The sequence below is a fragment of the Lynx canadensis genome, chromosome C2 (assembly GCF_007474595.2).
Source record: "Lynx canadensis isolate LIC74 chromosome C2, mLynCan4.pri.v2, whole genome shotgun sequence".
In the NCBI taxonomy this organism is placed as follows: domain Eukaryota; kingdom Metazoa; phylum Chordata; class Mammalia; order Carnivora; family Felidae; genus Lynx; species Lynx canadensis.
In genome coordinates, this window is record NC_044311.2 from 417,187 (window position 1) to 440,327 (window position 23,141).

Here is a 23,141-nt window from a genome sequence, read left to right on the forward strand (position 1 = left end):
GACAAAAATGCTCAACAAAGAAGGTATACATGGAACATACCTCAACATCATAAAGGCCATATACAAAAGACCCCCAGCCAATATTATCCTCAGTGGAGAAAAACTGAGAGCTTTTCCTGTATAGCCAGGAAAAAGACAGCAATGTCTACTCTCACCACTGTTACTTACCATAGTATTGGAAGTCTTAGCCTCAGCAATCAGACAACAAAAAGAAATGAAAAGCATCCAAATCGGCAATGAAGAAGTCAAACCTTTGCTCTTTGCAGATGACATGATATTCTATATAGAAAACCTAAAAGACTTCACCAAAAATTGCCAGAACTAATATATAAATTCAACAAAGTTGCAGGATAATAAAATCAATGTTCAGAAATCTGTTGCCATTTCTACACACCAAAAGAAGCAGAAGAAAAATAAATCAAGGAATTTGCAATCCCATTTAAAATTGCACCAAAAACCATAGATGCCTTGGAATAAACCTAACAAAAGAGGTAAAAAATCGGTACTCTGAAAACTATAGAACACTTATGAAAGAAATTAAAGAGGACACACCCCTATGTTTATAGCCACACTATCAACAATAGCCAAAGTATGGAAAGAGCCCAAATGTCCATCGATGGATGAATGGATAAAGAAAATGTGGTATATATATACAATGGAGTATTACTCAACAATCAAAAAGAATGAAATCTTGCCATTTGCAACTACGTGGATGGAACTGGAGGGTATTACGCTAAGCGAAATTAGTCAGAGAAAGACAAAAATCATATGACTTCACTCATATGAGGACTTTAAGAGACAAAACCGATGAACATAAGGGAAGGGAAACAAAAATAATACAAAAACATGGAGGGGGACAAAACAAAAGAGACTCATAAATATGGAGAACAAACTGAGGGTTACTAGAGGGGTTGTGGGAGGGGGGATGGGCTAAATGGGTAAGGGGCATTAAGGAATCTACTGAAATCATTGCTTCACTATATACTAACTAATTTGGATGTAAATTTTAAAAAATAAAAAATCAAGGTTAAAAAAATAAAAAAAAAAAAAAAGAAATTAAAGAGGACACAAAGAAATGGAAAAACATTCCATGCTTGTGGATTGAAAGAAAAAACATTGTTATAATGTCGATACTACCCAAAGTTGTCTACACATTTAATGCAATCCCTATCAAAATACCACCAGCATTTTTCACAGAACTAGAGCAAACAACCCTAAAATTGGTATGGAACCACGAAAAACCTCCAATAGACAAAGCAATCCTGAAAAAGAAAAGGAAGGGCGCCTGGGTGGCTCAGTCAGGTTAAGCGCCCAACTTTGGCCCAGGTCATGCTCTCATGGTTCATGAGTTCAAGCCCTGTGTCAGGCTCTGTGCTGACAGCTCAGAGCCTGGAGCCTCCTTCAGATTCTGTGTCTCCCGTCTCTCTGCTCCTCCCCTGCTCATGCTCTCTCTCTCAAAAATAAATAAACATTAAAAAAAAAAAAAAAAAGAAAAAGGAAAGTGGGAGGCATCACAATTCTGGACTTCAAGCTGTATTACAAAGCTGCAGTTATCAATACAGTATGGTACTGACACAAAAACAGGCACAGATCAATGGAACAGAACAGAAAACCCAGAATTAGACCCACAAGTATGTGGTCAACCAATCTTTGACAAAGCAGAAGAGTATATCCAATGGAAAAAAAGACAATCTCATCAGCAAATGGTACTGGGAAAACTGGACAGCAACATGCAGAAGAATGAAACTGGACTACTTTCTTATACCATACACAAAAAGAAATTCAAGATGGATGAAACACTTAAATGTGAGACAGGAAACCATCAAAATCCTAGAGAACACAGCGAGCAACCTCCCTGGCCTCAGTCATAGCAACTTCTTACTAGACATGTCTTCAGAGGCAAGGGAAACAAAAGCAAAAATGAACTATTCGGACCTCATCAAAATAAAAAACTTCTGCATAGCAAAGGAAAACAATCAACAAAACTAAAAGGCAACCTACAGAATGGGAGAAGATATTTGCAAATGACATATCTGAGAAAGATAATATCCAAAATCTATTAAGAACTTATCAAACTCAATACCCCCAAAATAAACATTCCAGTTAAGAAATGGGCAGGAGACATTTATAGACATTTTTCCAAAGAAGACATCCAGATAGCTAACAGACACATGAAAAAATGCTCAACATCACTCATCATCAGGGAAATACAAATCAAAACTACAGTGAGATACCACCTCACACCTATCGGAATGGCTAAGATTTACAACACAAGAGACAACACATGTTGGCACGGATGTCTAGAAAGGGAACCCTCTTGCACTGTTGGTGGAAATGCAAACTGGTGTAGCCACTCTGGAGAACTGTATGGAGATTCCTCAAAAATTTAAAAATAGAACTACCCTATGAACTAGCAATTCACTAGTAGGTATTTACCCAAAGGTTACAAAAATACAGATTCGAAGGGGTACATGTACACTGATGTTTATAGCAGCATTATCAACAATAGCCAAACTATGGAAAGAGTCCAAGTGTCTGTCCACTGATGAGTGGATAAAGATGTGGTACAGATATACAATGGAATATTATGCAACCATCACAAAGAATGACATCTTGCCATTTGCAATGATGTGGATGGAGGTAGAGTGTATTATGCTAAGCAAAATAAGTCAGAGAAAGACAAATACCTTATTATTTCACAGATATGTATAATTTAGGAAGCAAAACAGATGAACATAGGGGAAGGGGGAAAAAGAGAGAGGGAAACAAACCATAATAGACTTAAATATTTTTTTTAATGTTCATTTTTGAGAGAGAGAGGGAGAAAGAATGTGAGCAGGGGAAGGGGGTGGGACAGAGAATCTGAAGCATCCTCTGTGCTGACAGCAAAAGCAGGGCTGGAACCCATAAACCATGAGATCATGACCTGAGCCGAAGTCAAGACACTTAACCAACTAAGCCAGCCAGGCACCCCAAAGACTATCAACAATAGAGGACAAACTGATGGTTGATGAAGGGAGGTGGATGGGTGATGGGCTAAATGGATGATGGGCATTAATAGGAGGGCACTTGTTGTGATGAGCACTGGGTGGTATACGTAGGTGATGAATCACTAACTTCTACTCCTGAAACCAACATTACACTGTATGTTATCTAAATACTATTTCAATAAAAATTTGGAAAAAAATAATTAAAAAAGAAAAATAAAAGGAGAAAATATAGAAAAAGCATATGGAAAAAGTTAATCTGCCTCCTATCCATGTCCTCCAAGCACTAAACTCTTCTTTCCAGAAGCAAACACCATTCTTTGTTTCTTGTGCATCCTTCTAAAAATATTTTAAGGATATAAAAGGAAATACGTGTGTGTCCATCTTATTTACGTTACTGTGGACACAGTTCTGCACATTCCTTTTTTCATCTGGCAACAGATCCTGGAGAACATTCCAAATGATTATCTGTAGATCTGCTTTATTCTACTCCATCATATGGCTATCACACAGTTAATCAACTTGTACTTTCTTAATGAAACATTTAAGTTATGTGGAATCCTTTGTTAGCACTGTGATGGTTAAAAAATATATTCTAGGGGTTCCTGGGTAGCTTACTTGGTTGAACATCTGACTCTTGCCTTTAGTGTGGGTCATGATCCCAGGGTCATGGGATCGAGCCCCAAGTTGGGCTCCATGCTGAGCATGCAGCCTGCTTGAGATCCTCTCTCTCTCTCTCTCTCTCTCTCTCTCTCTCTCTCTCTCTGTCACTCTCTCCTTCATCCCTCTCTCCCTGCTCATGCACACTCTCTCAATCTATCTCTCTCTCTCAAAAAAAAGATTGTAGACAACTTACAGTACATACTTGTGTTTGCAGGAGAAATTCCTAGAAATAGAGATGAAACATAAAAGAAAATATGCACTATTAGATTTTAACAGATATTTTGCCAAAAAGCCCCTAAAGACAATGTATGTGAATGCCTGTTTCTCTATACTTTCATGAAAAGTATATCACTAAACTCTTATTTTGCTACTCTGACAGGTATTTTGTAATTTTAATGTATATTTTTATTATGAGTATTGCACTCATGTATTACAAGTGAGATAGAGTCCTTTGTATTTCCTTTCTTGAGAAAGGCCTGTTTACTGCAGAATGCTTTTAACAATAAAATAATTCTGGGGAGAACTTAGTATACTTCTGTGGGTCTTTCTTTTGAAGAAGTAAATTTTTATTTATGAAAATGACTTTCAGTTGAAATTATCCCTGCAAAAGGAAATCCTGTGTTATAACTTACAGAATTTTTAAAGAGAACATTAAAATTGTAAACATTTTAAATCTCCACAGTTCATTTTACACCCTTCACACAAACCCTCCTTCATGCTCTAGTTTGAGAAAGATTGGTTTTTCCAGAATTTTTAGGCTGAAATTTCCTATCATAAGGTGACTCACGCTCATTTTTATCAACCATTTTAACCTTTCCATTCTCACCACATCTCTCCTTTCCAACAAAGCTTGTGAGCTCTGGCTTACATCTTGCTAATTTCTATTTTTGTATTTTGGTTACCCTTCCCCACTTAGCAAACTTCACTGGCTATATTTGTTAAGTTGGAGAAAACCCTTTCCAACAAGCTTTTGATCCTGAAGTCCACTCAGAACCTCTGTATTCCATAAACTCTCAGCCCTGAACAAATACAAGGCATTACATATATGTATGCAATTATTCCACGTATATAATACATAAATTATATATTCATATGTATGCGCATGTATATGTGCTTGTGTGTTAGTGTAAAGATTATCTATTTGCTCTACCTGTGCATATGTTCTATCTTTCCACCTAAACCCAGAGATTTTTAATTTCTTTAATGTTTATTTATTTTTGAGAGAGAGAGCGAGCATGAGCGGGGAAGGGGCAGAGAGAGAGGGAGACACAGAATCCGAAGCAGGCTCCAGGCTCTGAGGTGTCAGTCAGCACAGATCCCGATGCAGGACTCGAATCCATGGACCGTGAGATCATGACCTGAGTTGTTCAGATGCTTAACTGACTGAACCACCCAGGTGCCCCATAAACCCAGAGATTCTTGAGGTTTCTTCACTGTTATCCCATTTTATCAAATGAAATCTGCCTGATGGTTTAAGCAGCCAAAGGTACCATCATGTAGCATCTTGTGTTACCAGTGTGATCTCTAAGTTTCCATTTACCTCATAGCAAACCAATCTTAATTGCTTCTCCTGGCTTAATTTCATTGTGATTTCTGCTAGATGGACTGACTTACTAGGGAAGTAACCTTGCTTGTCCTGGCTTGAAGTCATGTTTGCCTGTATGTACAAAGGTTAAGAGTTCATGCAGATTATCAATAGGGATTTACCTGCCCCAGTGGTAGCTGAAGCCTGGGCTCCGAAGCTGGACTGTCTGGGTTTGAATCCAGTCTCCACTTCTTACTTGTTGTATCATTTTGGGCAAGTGGCTTAATGTCTCTGACATTTTTTAACTAACAAAAAAAGGGGGTTATACTAATTCCAAACTTGTAGAGTTTCTATGAAAATTAACTGAGATAATTGATGTAAAGCATTTATTAGTATGGTGCCTGGGCTGAAGTAAGAACTAGCTTTTCAACAAAGGGTCATATGATTTTTTCTTTAAAGTGAGGTTAACTTTCTCCTTCCATTTAACACATCAACCACCTTTCCTATGCACATGATCACTAGGGTTTATTAGGTCAAACTGCCATTCACAATTCAACATCAATTTAAGGTAATTACATAGACAAGAATTTGTAACAACAAATTATATTATGCTTACATATATCAGAACTTACCCCTCAATACCCAAATGGCACCATCTAGGCTTCCACTTTTTAGAAAAATTTCTGCTGCAATATTCACAATTTGACATCTTGGTGCTAACTTCTCAGGCCCTGTAAGTCCTTTTAAAGTTGTAAAATGTATTTTCAATTCATATAGTTTATCTAAGACCTTCCTTCCCTAGAGTAAAAGTAAAGAACACTCATTGAATATCATTCATGTAGAGTATCACAGAGGTACAAAATGAGTAATTATATACAAACCAATTATCCGATATTAATCATCCTTCTATACTGATGGTTTTCAAACTGCTCTAAAATCCCTGTTTTCAGTCCCCTCCTGCTTAGCCACAAAGACAGACAGGGAAGGGGAGGAAGCAGGGCTTTGCCTCACTATTAATCCTCACACTGCTGACTCCTTTTTTCAAGTGTTTTTATACTTGTGCTTCCCCTAAAGATTTCTTTTGGAAAAAGGAGTTCTTGCCCTAATGTGGAAAACTACTGATTACAAGTTTCTGCACTTCTTCTGTTGATCACCCTAAGAGTCAAGAGGGAGAGACAATGAAAATCGAGATAATGTCTTATCAAATTTATAGGAAGAATGACAGTGGGGGAAAAAAAAGAATAAAACTACTGACTGGAAACTGTCTTTTTTATTCAATAGACTATTCACATAGTCTACATAAAAGATTAGCTCTAGTGTGGACATCAGAAATGAGACATATATTATTATTTTATATCAAGAGTCAGCAAACTTTTTCTATAGACAGCCAGATAGTAAATACTTAGGCTCTGCAGGTCACATTTAGTCAGTTGCACATTCTTTTTAGTTGTTGCTGTTTTTCTTTTCTAACTGTTTAAAAATGTAAAAAACACTCTTACCTCTTGAGATGTAAAAAAACAGGTGAGGGCCAGATCTGGCTCTTAGATGGACCCTTGTTTTATATTATATTCTGTACTAGCTGAGTCAGATTCATATTGTGATGTCAAAGTATTTTTAAGTTGCCTATATAAATGAGTGCATTTTTAAAGGGAAAGCTTTAACTTAATTTTAATAATTTTGTGTTCAAAAGGAATAGGTTTCCACTAAAAAAATTCATACTAAGTAAAATAAATAAAATATTTGTTTCAAACAAGACAGTGAAAATTTTAAATCAAAATTCAGGTACAAACTCACCAACCTCTTAAGAGATAGTATTAACCAAATAAAATTAAAATATGCCTTAAAATTGTAGCAAAATCTATCTTTTTCAAAAAGATTTTATCATGTAGTCCTCAATTTCTCAAGCATTAAATATCTAAGAAATTAATGCTATGATGAACCTTAAACTAGACTGTGAGACCAGGGACAAGGTACATTCTGCCCATCCCAGTATGGGATCACATACTAATCACACATCAGTCGGTATGGGATCACACATCACAGTAGGTGCTAAACCTCATGAAGAGCTTGGAGACTGAAGACCTTATATATAAGGATTCTGTTGCTGTTTTTAAAAAAAATTTTTTTAATGTTTAGTTATTTTTGAGACAGAGACAGACAGAGCATGAGTGGAGGAGGGTAGAAAGAGAGAGGGAGACACAGAATCTGAAGCAGGCTCCAGGCTCTGAGCTGTCAGCACAGAGCCTGACACGGGGCTCAAACTCACGAAATGTGAGATCATGACCTAAGCTAAAGTCAGACGCCCAACTGACTGAGCCATCCAGGTGCCACTGTTGTTGTTTTTTAAATAAAACAAATCCATGGGGGTGCCTGGGTGACTCAGTAGGTTAAGTGTCCATGTTGGCTCAGGTCATGATCTTGTGGTTCATGAGTTTGAGTCCTGCATCCAGCTCTGCGCTGACAGCTCGGTGCCTGAAGCCTACTTTGGATTCTGTGTCTCCCTCTCTCTCTGCCCCTCCTCCGCTCACGCCCTGTCTCTCTCTTTCAGAAACAGATAAGCATTAAAATTTTTAATATCCATGAATCTGTATATGTAGGAGTGACCCTGTGCTTAAATGTTATTGAACATACTCAATTATAACTTATTCAATTCACCTTCAATTATATGAAATATAAGAAGTAGTAACAAAAAGATATATTGTAATAGTTGATTCAGTATTGACCACACTCTCAACTGCTCCATTCATCCCTCAGCACTTACTTCTTGTTTTAGATTTTCCTGTCCTTTACTTTATTTCACTTTAATGAATCTATAACCACCTGCCACCTCAGGGAAATCTAAAGAATGGTAGTTCAGTATAGTCCAGAATAACTAGACCACTTCTATGCAGATATCCCAAAGCAGATATCAAGATATATGGGATATAGTGTTCTAGAGCATTCTAGGAGATGATTTTTAAGAAGTTCTGTTGTGAGTTTACCAGATTCATCTTAAAAAAAAGGTCTTGAACTCTTGCAAAATGGTATTTAGCACAGCTTCCCAAGTGCTCCCTATAGTGAGATACTTCAGGGTAGCTGGTCTCCTGATACTTCCTTTCCACGTTTGCTTAATATACCACCTAATAATTCACTTACTAGTCTGGGACTCATTTTGCCACTTGTAACATTATTAGCAAATTTCTAATTTGTAGTTTTAACTATATTCTGTTAAAAAATTTAAAATTAACACTTTCTGTACCAAGCCCAAACAAAATTTAATGACATACCTTGGCCCACTGCAACAGCTTGTGATAGAAGTACATAGCACTGATTCCAATTCTTCCCAGCAAAGTTTTATCTACTTCACTATTTTGTGGATCTTTGCTAACTGGAACACAAAGTAGGCATATGGGAAAAGGTGGAAAAGTCATTTAAAATGACAGAAAAGGCAAATTAACATGAAATTATTGATACTAGACCAAAGATCAGGTGTCGGCAAACCACAGCCTACATGCCAAATCTGGTGTGTGGTCTGTTTTTGTATAGCCTGAGAGCTAAAAATGGTTTCCCTATTAAAAAGAATTTTTTTAATGTTTTTATTTATTTTTGGGAGAGAGAGACACACACACACAGAATCAGAAGCAGAATCCAGGCTCTGAGCTGTCAGCACAGAGCCTGATGCAGGGCTCGAACCCACGAACCATGAGATCATGACCTGAGCTGAAGTCGGATGCTTAACTAACTGACAGAGCCACCTGGGTGCCCCATGTTTCCCTATTTAAAAAAAAATTTTTTTTTAATATTTATTTATTTTTGAGAGAGAGACAGAGTGTGAGCAGGGGAGGAGCAGAGAGAGAGGGAGACACAGAATCCAAAGCAGGCTCCAGGCCCTGAGCTGTCAGCACAGAGCCCAACACAAGGTTCAAACTCACGAACTGTGAGATCTTGACCTGAGCTGAAGTCGGTCACTCAACCGACTGAGCCACCCAGGAGCCTCCCATGTTTCCCTATTTTTAAAGGGTTGTTTGAAAGGAAAAGAAAACTATGTAACACAGATTAAATGTGAATGTGTAAAGCCTAAAACATTTACTACCTGGCCCTTTGCAGAAAACATGTGCTGACCCCTGATAAAGAATATACAGCAGTGAAGGGGCACCTGGGTGGCTCAGTCAGTTGAGTGTCTGACTCTTGATTTCAGCTCAGGCCATGATCTCACGGTTTGTGGGATTGAGTCCTGTGTCAGGTTCTGCGCTGATGGTGGGGAGCCTGCTTGGGACTCTCTTTCTGCTTATGTTCACTCTCTCTCTCTCTCTCAAAATAAGCAAATAAACATTTAAAAAATATATAAATAGCAGCGAAGAGCTCAAAAAAGTCTCAAAAACATGAATTTTGTTGACTTGTAGTGAAGATAGTAACAACTTAAATGATTCAAAAATTCAGGTGCTCCAGTATAATTTGCTAGGAATAGTTTTACCAATCTGAATGAAAAGAAAAATAAAACATGAAGCATGAGATATTAAAACACCAATTCTTGACCTTATATCATTATAATCTAACTTAATAATAAAAAGATGGAAATATTTATAAAGAGAAATCTGAAATCTGCAATATTAACTTATCCCCAACGTGGAAAATATTAAGAGCTTTACATTCCTGTTAAAAACACTGCACCACGCTAACACACATAATACTCAGACCCAAATAGTGACATTTTACCTGTTTCAGCAAATTCACAAAATGGAATGCCTGGTCTCTCTTCTTTACAGTTTTGTGTTAGTGTTTCAGCAATACAAGCACAAAATCTCTGGAAATCTGCAAAGTTTCCACAGCTCATTTTTATGTTAATGTATAAATTTCCCAATTTGGTCCAGTCACCTTTTTCTTTACAATGCTATCAGAATTATTAGAAACAAAACAAAACAAAAAAAGAGAAAGAAAGCTGTCATTATGCAAACATATTATGGAATAGGCACATGCTGACATTAGATATACAGAAATTAATAAGACAATCTCCATAGGTCTTATAAACTTACCAGCAGTGTTATACCATTAAAAAACTTTCTATCATACAATTTGTGTTTCTGACTACAGCACAGTCTCTATAAGTTCCAGATGGCAATGTCCATTTGTTTTAATGGTCTTGTTCCTAATGTACTTAAGGATGTCACCCTCAAACCTGAACTAGACAGTAGGATAGATTTTATGGAAAAGAGATAATTAGCAATATGATTTGAGCTGTCTCCAGAGAAATACATTATTTTGCTACTTTTACAGATTGCATTTTACTATTATTTGGCCCCATTTATGATTTGGGGCCCAAATATCATTTTGGGAATACAAAGTAAATTTCAGTAAACTTAACCTCTTCTCATTATTTTCTATTATAAACAAAGAAATAGTTTTCCATACCAACAGATTGTTTCAAGGATATAAATACTAATTAAGACTAGACCAACAATTACTACATGAATATAAAAATCATCTTAAACCAAACAGTAAAATCGTCCTGAAAGTTCTCCATTTCTTATCCTCCAAACGCCTGGAAAAGGCACACTGGCCTTGGCTTTCCACTATCATCTCACATATCGCAGCCATCCATGGACTGTGACAAGAAAGCCAACTTTCTTATGCACTGAGTCTGTCCAGTGATAAGAATTGAAGGTTAATTAAGCCTTAGATTATTATACCTTGATAGAAGTTAACTTTGGAAATGAGCCAATTATTTCCAGAATTATTTTTAGAATAGTCCATAACTCCAGAAGTTACATTTGTATTTCAAAGTATTAAAAAAATTAAACTTTTTTCTTGAGCACTTTCTTTGTATAACAGTCACATTTTAAAAATTTTTCCTAAAACTTTTACTATTCAAGGTCCTTTGTTATTACTGGTTTTCAGAGATCACAGCTATTTATTTAAAAAAGTAAATGTCATACCTGTATTTCATTCAAGGCTGAATCTAAATCACATTTCCAGTTCTGTTTAAATTGCCTCATCCGTAACCTTTAACAATAGAAAAGCATTAATTATGTTCACACCCCCCAAAGTCACTATTGTCCCTAATTCACTTGTTCCAAAGTATATACCTCAGAGAGTGGAAAAAAAGGAATGCAGTATCTATAAAAATTCTTTAGAGCTGAAGAAAATGGCAAATGCATAGATACCCACCTCACATTATTTCTTCCCCAAACCATAGGCAACAGGAATGAAAAGGGAAATTCTACATGAAACCATACCTTCAGCCTGTAAAGTAACTAAGACAGAAAATGCCAAAGCTTCAAAATAATTGTGAATAAAAAGAGAAGAAAAACATTAAAACCAGCACTTGTTCTCTCCTGCTCCCACTTCATCCTTGCTGATCCACAAGGATTTGTGATAAGCAGAAACAGACCAGAACAAAAACAATGCAAAAAAACCCCAACCAACCAAACAAAAAAACCAAAAAACCAAAACCAAAAACCCTGTGGGGGAAAATTGAACAGATGGAACCTAACACTGATTAAAAAAATACAACAGACTAAGTCCATACTAAATTTGAAAATGATTTTTAAAAAACCCATAGAACAAAACAAAAACTGGGTAGATTATAACCCAAATCACGCAGAAGGAACTTAAAAGTTTGTATGATTTGAAGAACACAATCTAGGGATGCCTGGGTGGCTCAGTCAGTTAAGGTGTTAGACTCTTGATCTCTGCTCAGGTTTGTGACCTCACAGTTTGTGAGTATGAGCTGAACTGGGCTCTGTGCTGACAGTGTGGAACCTGCTTGGAATTCTCTCTTACTCTCTCTGCCCACACCCTGCTCGTGCTCTCTCTCAAAATAAATAAATCAACTTAAAATTTTTTTGAAAAAAAAAAAAAAAAGAACACAATTTATAAAATGCATAGCTTCTGGGAAAGAAAAAAACGACAAAAATGAAGAAGAAACATCCTTTGGCAACTGGAAAGAGAAAAAGAAGAAAAAAGGAAGAAGAGGGTGCCATTACTGTACATCAAATTATGGGGTTAGTTTTGATAATTAGTCTCAATGCTCTACAAATTAACTTATAATGCTCTATAAGCATTAAAATGGAATTCCTTGGGGCGCCTGGGTGGCTCAGTCGGTTGAGCGTCAGGCTTCGGCTCAGGTCATGATCTCATGGTTCGTGAGTTCGAGCCCCGCATCCGGCTCTGTGCTGACAGCTCAGGGCCTGGAGCCTGCTTCAGGTTCTATGTCTCCCTCTCTCTCTGCTCCTCCTGTGCTCACACTCTGTCTCTCTCTCAAAAATAAATAAAGATTAAAAAAAATTTTTTTAATGGAATTCCTAATTCCTTTCATGAATCAAGTATAAATAACATTGATACTTAAACTAGATAAAGGCGGAAGAAAGAAAAGTACAGAACAGTATCACTTATAATGGTGATGAAAAAAGCTAGATAAAATATTAACAAGCAAACCGGTTTTACAAAATTGAAAAGAGTTACGCAGATGATGGTTGTGATGGCTGCACAAAAATGTGAATGTATTTAACGCTGCTGAAATGTACACCTAAAAATGGTTAAGATGGTAAATATTATGTGTATTTTACCACAAAATTAAAAATATTGACAAACAGAATCCAAGACCATCTTAAGAAAATGATACACCATGACAGAGTGGTATTTATTTTGCAAATGTAAGGCAACTTCAGTATTAGAAAATCCATCAATATCATATACCATATTAATAAATCTAAGGGAAAAATCATGATTATTTCCATAGATATTAAAAAAGACTGATAAAATTCAACATCAATTCACTTATGAATATAGGGACTGAGAGACACTTTCTTAGAGTGATTAAATACATATATCTTAGTCCTAAAGCTACTATTGTATTTAATGAGAAAATTCTAGAGATATTTCCACTATGATCAGGAACAATGAAAAGATGTCCACCATATCCATTATTACTCATTATTATTCATTTAAAAAAATTTTTAATGTTTATTCATTTTTAAGAGAGAGACAGAGTGGTAGCAGGGGAGAGGAAAGAGAGAGAGGGAGACACAGAATCTGAAGCAGGCTCCAGGCTCTGAGATATCAGAGCCCCGAAGCGGGGCTCGAACTCATGAACCATGAGATCATGACCTGAACTGAAGTCGGACACTTAACCGACTGAGCCACCCAGGTGGCCCTATCCATTATTATTCAATACTGTACTAGAGGTAGGAGCCAAAGCAGTTAGGTAAGACAAACTACTTACAGGCAATAAAACATACATGCACGAAGAGCAAGAGAGACATGGAAAAGAAAAACTTCACGGGGGATTATCCCCACAAAATGTTAAAACATATTACTAAAGCCTCTATAATTAAAATACTGTGGAACTGGTGCACAAATAAACAAACAGTCCAGTGGAATAGAATACAAAGTCCAGACACAGACCCAAACACATATGAGATTTAGTATTTGATAAAGGTAGCATTTCAAATCACTCAAGTTAAATAAATGGTGCTGGGAAAACTGGGACAACCAATGGAAAAAAAAATTAGACCTGTATCTTACACTACACATAAGAATAAACTCCAAATAGATTAAGAACCTAACTATAGAAATGAAACCATATAAATAAGGAAACATGGGTGAATTTCTCTAAAACCTTGGTTTAGGTAAATTATGACTCAAAATTCAGATGCAATAAAAAATAACTATGACTCAAAACTGAGGCAATAAAAAAAAGATTGATAATGTAGGTTGAATAAAAATAAAAGTTTTTGCATGGTAAAAACCATAAACAAATTCAAAAGACAACTGACAAACTAGAAAAAAATATTAAGGAACAAAGAACCAGAATCCAATAGAAAAATGGACATGAGCAGACAATTCACAACAAAAAGTATAAAAACAGCCCTCAAATACATGAAAAGAAAAGTTTTAAACTCATTTATGGTAAAAGAAAAGCAAATCAGAACACTGAAATACCATTTGTTACCTAACAGACTAGAAAAAAGTATGACACACTATGTTAGCAAAGCTGTGCTGAATAGTCTCTGAAGTTTCTGGATATATGGATATATATGTGTGTGTGTACATATATGTATACACACACACACCACAGGTACATATATGCACATATACCAAAATACGTATATACACACACCACATATACAAACATATACACCGTGAATACAACATATCTATACAAACATAATGTATATATACATACCACGTATACAAATTGGTAGAGCCCTCTGGGCTGTATCTAACATATGTACTTACCCTTAAAAAACTTATACTGAAATAATTATAGACTCACAGAAATTTTCAAAATAGTACCTAGTCCTGGTACTCTTCATCCAGCTTCTTCCAATGATGATTTCTTACATAATTGCAGAACAACATAAAAACTAGGAAACTGACATTGTTACAATACTGTTAATTAGGCTACAGATATTATTTAGTTTTCACCACTTTTTACATGCATTCATCTGTGGGTGTGTAGTTCTATGCAATTTTATCCCATATATAGATTCATGTTACCATCACCACAATACAGATATAGAACTGTTCCATCACCACAAAGGAACTTCCTCATGTTACCCATTTATACTCACCCCCCAACCCCTATCCCCATCCCCTGTCAACCATACTTGGTTCTCCAAATCTACAGCTTTGTCATTTTGAGAATGTTATATAAATGGAACCACGTAGCATGTGGCCTTTGAGATTGGCTTTTTAAATTCAGTATGATTTCTTTGAGAACAATTTGTTTCATGTTTCAATAGTTTGTTGATTTCTATTGCTAAGTAGTATTCCTTGGTATGGATGTACCACAACTGAACTGTTCATTCACTTGTTGAAGAACATCTGTTTTCCCCCTAGGTTTTGGCTATTACAATTAAAGCTGCTATGAATGTTTGTACACAAATTTTTGAGTACAAGTTTTCATTTCATTACAATAAATGCCCAATAGTTCAATGCTATACTTGATTTTTATATGTTCAGTTTTTAAGGAAACTGCTCAACTATTTTCCGTAATGGCTATATAATTTTACATTCCCACCAAAACATATAAGAGACACTTTTCCTAAACCCTTGCTAGCTAGCACTGTTATTGACACTTTTCCCCCAGTTAAACCAAGGCATGTTGACAAATAAAAATTGTATATAAGATATACAACATGTTTTACTAAATGTATATACATTGTGAAATAATTGTCACCATTGAGATAGTTAATGTATCTATCACCTCATCTAGTGTGTGTGTATGGGGGGGGGGTGAGAACACGAGATCTACTCTCAGCAAATTCCAAGTACACAATACATCTCTCAGCAAATTCCAAGTACACAATACGTTATGATTAACCATAGTCATTATGTTGTAAAATAGGTCTCCAGAACTTACTAATTTTACAGCTACAAGTTTGTACCCTTTGACCAACATCTCATCTGCTCCCATCCCCATCTCCTGGTAACCACTATTCTAATTTGTTGCTGAGTTAGACTTCTTCAGATTCCACATACAAGTGAGATCATGCAGATCTGTCTTTCTGTGACTGCCTTATTTCACTTAGCATAATGTACTCCATGTTAATCCGTGTTGTCACAGATGGTAGGATATCCTTCTTTTTAAAGGCTGAATAATACATATTCTGTATATATACACCATACCCTACTTTGTTCTTTTTGCTCAAGATTGCTTTAGCCATTCAGGGTATGTTGTAGCTCCGTATGAATTTTAAAATTGTTTTTTCTATTTCTGTAAAAAAAATGTTATTAGAATTTTGATCGGAATTGAATTGAACCTATAGTTAGTTTTGGGTAGCATGGACATTTTCACAGTATTAATTCTTCCGATCCATGAACACAGAATATCTTTTTATTTTTTTTGTTTTGATTACTTTTATCAGTTTCATGGTTTTCAATGTATAAATCTTTCACCTCCTCAGTAAATTTATTTGTTAAGAGGTTATTGTAAAGGGGATTGTTTTCTTGATTTTTCTGAATACTTCGCTATTAGTATATAGAGATGCAACTTTGTGTTTTAATTTTTAAATTTTTATTTTAAGTTTTTATTTAAATTCCGGTTAGTTAACACACAGTATAATGTTAGTTTCAGGTGTATAATTTAGTGATACAACACTTCTGCACAACACTGGGTGCTTATCACAAATTCCCTCCTTAATCACCATACCTATTTAACCCATCCCCCTGCCTATCTCCCCTCTGGTAGCCATTAGTTTGTTCTCTATACAAAGTGTCTGTTTCTTGGTTTGCCACTCTCTTCTTTTCCCTACAGTCATTTGTTTTGTTTCTTAAATTCCACATATGAGTGAAATCATATGGTATTTGTCTTTCTCTGACTTATTTCACTTAGGATTATACTCTCTAGTTCCATCCACATTGTTGCAATGGTGAGATTTCATTCTTTTTTTTATGGCTGAATAATATTCCATTGCATGCATATACACACACGCACACACACACACCCATGCAGTAAAATCTTGGTTTGCGAGCATAATTTGTTCCAGAAACATGCTTGTAATGCAAAGCACTTGTATATGAAAGTCAATTTCCCCACAAGAAATAATGGAAGCTCAGATGATTCATTCCACAACCCAAAAATATTCATATAAAAATGATTACAATACTGTACTATAATATAAAATTAAAAAGAAAATACAAAATATAAAGAAAAATAAACAAATTAATCTGTACTTCCCTTTGTAAACCTTTGTGGCTGGTGTGAGGGAGACAAGAGAGAGGAGGGTTATTGTATAGAATGACTTTCTAACGGAATTGCTGCCATCTATTGGTTCTGTGGAATCTTTTTCTTTTCATGCAACTTTAACAAGGAACCTTTCCAAGCACACTTGCTTTCGCCTCCTTTTGAGGATTCTGCGGAAATGTGACATTGCATTGTCGTTAAACAGATTCATCGCTTGCACTGCTAAAGCCTTCATCAGGTGGTGCTTTTCTCCAAAATCTTGCACTGTTTCTCACATTTTACCCATTTCCCTAATCTCATCTGAAATGAGGGATACCTTTATCTCCTCCTCCTCTGCAAACGAGATATAGACATAGACTTCTTCTAAAATCTTGCAATTTTGGCCACCTGCATACCTCATCTGTACTTCTCCTTTTTTACTTCCATTGTAATTATCTTCTTACTGCCTTCCTTTTCAACCTTTTTCTGCATGGGGGCCATTGTATATGCTCACACATGTTGACTACAGTACAGTATTAATAAACTCTTGTCATATACTGTATTTAATGTAACAGGCAGTAAGACAGCAGAGGAAAGGGTCTATATCTGCAGGCAGCCTGACCCAGAATGAAGCAAAGCATTCCTAAGCATACTCTTGTATGCAAAAGCAAATGACTGTCCATAGGTGCTTTGAAGTGACAAAAAACACACTAGTAGTACCAGCTGTGGGCACCTTCCAGCGTTCTGAAAAATCACTGATTTCTGCCAAACACTGTGGCCTGAGACCGAGCATCCGAGTATGAGAGATGATCACACACAATCTGCAGCGAGACAGAGAAGAACCAAGGGCTAAGTTGTGATCATGTGACATTCAGCATTGCATACTACTCATATTGCAAGACATCACTCGTTTATCAAGTTAAAATTTGTTAGAAATGTTTGCTCATCTTGTGGAACACTCACAGAACAAGTTCCTCACAAGCCAAGGTTTTACACACACCACAACTTCTTTATCCACTCATCAGTTGATGGACATTTGAGCTGCTTCCATAACTTGGCAATCGTAGATAATGCTGCTATAAACATCAGGGTGCATGTATCCCTTTGAATTAGTATTTTTATATTCTTTTGGTAAATACTAGTGGTGCAACTGCTGGATCGTAGGGTAGTTCTATTTTTAACTTTTCGAGGAAACTTCATACTGTTTTCCAGAGTGGATGCACCAGTTTGCATTCCTACCAACAGTGCAAGAGGGTTCCCCTTTCCTGACATTCTTGCCAACACCTGTTGTTTTTGGGTTATTGATTTTAGTCATTCTGACAGGTGTGAGAATTGGTAGTTTTGCTTTGCATTTCCTGGATGGTAAGTGATAATGAACATATTTTAATATGTGAATATGTTTAAACACACAAAACGTGTGTTTTGTTTTTTTGTGTGTGTTGATTTCAGCCATTCTGACGGGTGTGAAGTGACATCTCATTGCAGTTTTGCTTTGCATTTCCTAGATGGTGACGATGAACATATTTTCATGTGTCTGTTGGCCATCTATATGTCTTCTTTGGAAAAATGCCTAATTATGTCTTTTGCCCATTTGTTAACTGGATTATTCATTTTTTGGATATTCAGTTTTATAAGTTCTTCATTTATTTTAGATACTAACCCTTTATTAGATATGCCATTTGCAAATATCCTCTCCCATTCTGTAGGATGCCTTTTAGTTTTGTTGATTGTTTCCCTTGCTGTGTAGAAGTTTATTTTGATGAATTCCCAATAGTTTATTTTTGCTTTTGTTTCCCTTGCCTCAGGAGATGTATCTAGTAAGAAGTTGCTATGGCCAAGGTCAAAGAGGTTACTAGGATTTTAATGTCTCACATTTAGGTCTTTGATCCATTTGAATTTATTTTTGTGTATGGTGTAAGAAAGAGGTCCAGTTTCATTCTTTTGCATGTTGCTGTCTAGTTTTCCCAATACTATTTGTAAAAGAGACTGTTTTTTCCCAATTGGATTGTTGAAAACTGACCACATAGTTGTGGGTTCATTTCTGACTTTTGTATTCTGCTCCATTGAAATATGTGTTTATTTTTGTGCCAGTACCATACTGTTTTGATCACTACAGCTTTGTACTATAACTTGAAGTCCAGAATTGTGATGCCTCCAGCTTTGCTTTGTTTTTTCCAGGTTGCTTTGACTGCTTGGGATATTTTGTGGTTCCATACAAATTTTAGGATTGTTTGTTCTAGCTCTGAGAAGATACATCAAAATAACATCTTTCCATTTCTTGTGCCCTCCTCAATTTCTTTCATTAGTGTTCTATAGTTTTCAGAGTACAGAAATTTCACCTCTTTGGTTAGGTTTATTTCTAGGTATCTTATGGTTTTTGGTGCAATTGTAAATGGGATCCATCCCTTTATTTCTTTTTCTGCTGCTTTATTGTTAGTATATAGAAATGCAATGGATTTCTGTACAACGAATTTATATTCTAAGACTGCTGAATTCATGTATTAGTTCTAGCAATTTTTTGGGTAGAGTCTTTTGGGTTTTCTGTATAGAGTATCATGTCATCTGCATATAATAGTGGAAGTTTTACCTCTTCCTTGCCAATTTGCTGTCTACTTGCTGTGGCTAGGACTTCCAATACTATGTTAAATAACAGTGGTCAGAATGGACATTCCTGTCTTGTTCCTGACTGCAAAAGGAAAACTCTCAGTTTTCCCCCATTGAGGATGATATTAGTTGTGGGTTTTTCATATATGGCCCTTATTATGGTGAGGTATGTTCCCTCTAACACTATTTTGTTGAGGGTTTTTATCATGAATGGATGTTGCATTTTGTCAAATGCTTTTTCAATACGCAACTGATTTTTGTATGTGGATATGACATCCTGCAACTTTACTTAATTAGTTCTAACGATTTTTGGTGGTGTCTTTAAGGTTTTCTGTATGTAGGATCATGTAATCTGCAAACAGAGACAATTCTAATTCTTTCTTTCTAATTTGAATGTCTTTTTCTTTAAAAAATTTTTAAAAAATTTTTTTATTTTTTAAAATTTACATCCAAATTAGTTAGCATATGATTGTTAGCAACAATGATAAGGAGTGCCCCTCACCCATTTAGCCCATCCCCCCTCCCACAACCCCTCTAGTAACCCTCAGTTTGTTCTCCATATTTATGAGTCTCTTCTGTTTTGTCCCCCTCCCTGTTTTTATATTATTTTTGTTTCCCTTCCCTTATGTTCATCGGTTTTGTCTCTTAAAGTCCTCCTATGAGTGAGGTCGTATGATTTTTGTCTTTCTCTGACTGACTAATTTCACTTAGCATAATACCCTCCAGTTCCATCCACGTAGTTGCAAATGGCAAGATTTCATTCTTTTTGACTGCCGAGTAACACTCCATTGTATATATATATACCACATCTTCTTTATCCATTCATCCATCGATGGACATTTGGGTTCTTTCCATACTTTGGCTATTGTTGATAGTGCTGCTATAAACATGGGGGTGTATGTGTCCCTTCGAAATAGCACACCTATATCCCGTGGATAAATGCCTAGTAGTGCAATTGCTGGGTCATAGGGAGTTCTATGTTTAGTTTTTTGAGGAACCTCCATACTGTTTTCCAGAGTGGCTGCACCAGGTTGCATTGCCACCTACAATGCAAAAGAGATCCTCTTTCTCCGCATCCTCGCCAACATCTGTTGTTGCCTGAGTTGTTAACGTTAGCCATTCTGACAGGTGTGAGGTGGTATCTCATTGTGGTTTTGACTTGTATTTCCCTGATGATGAGTGATGTTGAGCATTTTTTCACATGTCGGTTGGGCATCTTGATGTTTTCTTTGGAGAAGTGTCTGTTCAAGTCTTTTGCCCATTTCTTCACTGGATTTTTTTTTGGGGGGGGGTGTTGAGTTTGATTAAATTCTTTATAGATTTTGGATACTAGCCCTTTATCTGATATGTCATTTGGAAATATCTTCTCCCATTCTGTCAGTTGCCTTTTAGTTTTGGTGACTGTTTCCTTCACTGTGCAGAAGCTTTTTATTTTGATGAGATCCCATCAAAAATTTTTTTTAATGTTTATTTACTTTTGAGAGAGACAGAGTGTGAGTGGGGGAGGGGCAGAGAGAGAGAGGAAGGCACAAATTCTGAAGCAGGTTCCAGGCTCTGAGCTGTCAGAACAGAGCCTGACATTGGGCTTGAACTTGTGAACCATGAGATCACGACCTGAGCTCAAGTCGGACACTTAACTAACTGAGCCACCCAGGCACCCCTGATTTCTTTTTCTTGCCTAATTACTCCACCTAGGACTTCCACACTGTGCTGAACATAAGTGGTTACAGTAGACATCTTTTCTTTGTTCCTGATCTTAGAGAAAAATCTTTCAGCTTTTTACTGTGCAGTATGTCAGCTGCGGCCTTGTCATATATGGTCATTGTTATACTGAGGTACCATTTTCCCTATACATAATTTGTTGAGAGTTTTTATCACAAAAGGATGTTAAATTTGGTCAAATGCTTTATCTGCATCTACTGAATCATTTGATATCCATCCTTCATTCTATTAATGGGACAGATCATATTTATTGATTTACACATGTTGAACCATTACTGTATCCCAGGGACAAATCCCACTTTATCTTGGTGTATGATGCACAGTTGAATTTGGTTTGGTAATATTTTGTTGAGAATTTTATATCTATGTTCATCAAGAAAAATGTCCTGTGATTTTCAGTTTTTGTGGTACCTTTGTCTGACTTTGGTATCAGGGTAATACTGGACTTGTAAATGAGTTTGGAAGTGTCCCCTCATCTTCAATTTCTTGGAAGAGTTTGAGCAGGATTGGTATTAACTCTTCCTTAACTGGTAAAATTCATCAGTGAAGCCATCTAGTCCTGGGTTTTTCTTTATGGAAAGATTTTTAATCTCCTTACTCAAAACTGTCTGTTCAATTTTTCTATTTCTTCATGTTTCAGACTTGGCAAGTTGTAGGTTTCTAGGAATTTATCCAATTCTTCTAGATTGTCCAATCAGTTGGTGTGTAACCGTTCTTAGTCTTTTAATAGCCTTTGTATTTCTGTGCTGCCAGTTATGTCTCCTCTTTCATTTCTGATTTATTTGCTCCATCTCTCCTTTTTTCTTAGTGTAGCTAAAGGTTTGTCAATTTTATCTTTTTGAAAACAAACCCTTGGTTTTGTTTTTCTATTGCTTTTCTAGTTTCTACTTATTTCTGCTCTGATCTTTATTTCCTTCCATTAACCCTGACCTTAGTTTGTTCTTCTTTTTCTACTTCCTTGAGGTACATATTCAGTTAGGTTTCAGATCCTTCTTTTTTCTTAGTGTAGCCATTTATCACTATAAAGGTCTCTGTTAGAACTGCTTTTGCTGTATCCCATAGATTTTGGTATGTTGCATTTCCATTCTCATTTGTTTAAGGTTTTTTTTACTTCCCTTTTGATTTATTCCTTGATTAACTGGTTGTTTAGGAGTATCTGTTTAATTTCCACATATCTGTGGGTTTTCCAGTTTTCTTCCTGTTATTGACTTCTAGTTTCATATCATTGTAATCAGGAAAGATACCTGACTCAATCCTCTTAAATTTTGTTTACTTGTTTTGTGAACTAACATATGATCTATCCTGAGAATGGTCTGAATGTGCTTAAGAAGAATGTCTGTTCTGCTCCTGTTGGATGGAATTGTTTTGTATATATCTGTTAGGTCCATTTAGTCTAAAGTGTAGTTCATGTCACATGTTTGTTTACTGATTTTCTGCTGGATGATATACCCATTGTTGAAATAAGTACTGACATCCTCTACTTTTATTATACTGGTGTCTATTTCTCCCACTAGATCTGTTAATATTTGCTTTAGATATTAGGCTGCTCTGATGTTGGGTGTGTGTGTGTGTATATATATATATATATATATATATATGTATTTACAATTGTTATATTCCCTATCTATCTTTTTATTTTGGGAGAGAGAGAAAGCGCACAAGCCAGGGAGAGGGGCAGAGGGAGAGAGAAAGAATGTTAAGTAGGCTCCACACTCAGTGCTGAGCCTGATTCGGGGCTTAATCCCATGATCCCAGGATCATGACCTGAGCCAAAATCAAGAGTCGGACACTCAACTGACTGAGCCACCCAGGTGCCTCATACAATTGTTATACCCTTTGATGAACTGACTCCTTTCCTTATATAATGACTTTGTCTCTTCCTACTTAAAAGTCTAGTATTTCTCAGAAAAAGTATATCCTGCCCTCTTGGTTTCCATGTGCATGGAACAGCTTTTTTTTTTTCCATCCCTTCACTTTCAGCGTATATGTATCTTTA

General features: G+C 36.2%; 1 protein-coding gene across 1 annotated transcript in view; it reads right to left on the reverse strand.

The window, feature by feature from the left end:
- TOPAZ1 (testis and ovary specific PAZ domain containing 1) overlaps positions 1-23,141 on the reverse strand; it is a 101,324-nt gene that overhangs the window by 22,910 nt on the left and 55,273 nt on the right. The window contains exons 13-16 of the mRNA XM_030330143.1: positions 11,088-11,154; positions 9,871-10,045; positions 8,442-8,542; positions 5,808-5,973 (exon numbers count right to left, since the gene is read on the reverse strand). Coding sequence (XP_030186003.1) covers positions 5,808-5,973; positions 8,442-8,542; positions 9,871-10,045; positions 11,088-11,154 — 509 coding nt within the window. The remainder of the gene's footprint in view (positions 1-5,807; positions 5,974-8,441; positions 8,543-9,870; positions 10,046-11,087; positions 11,155-23,141) is intronic.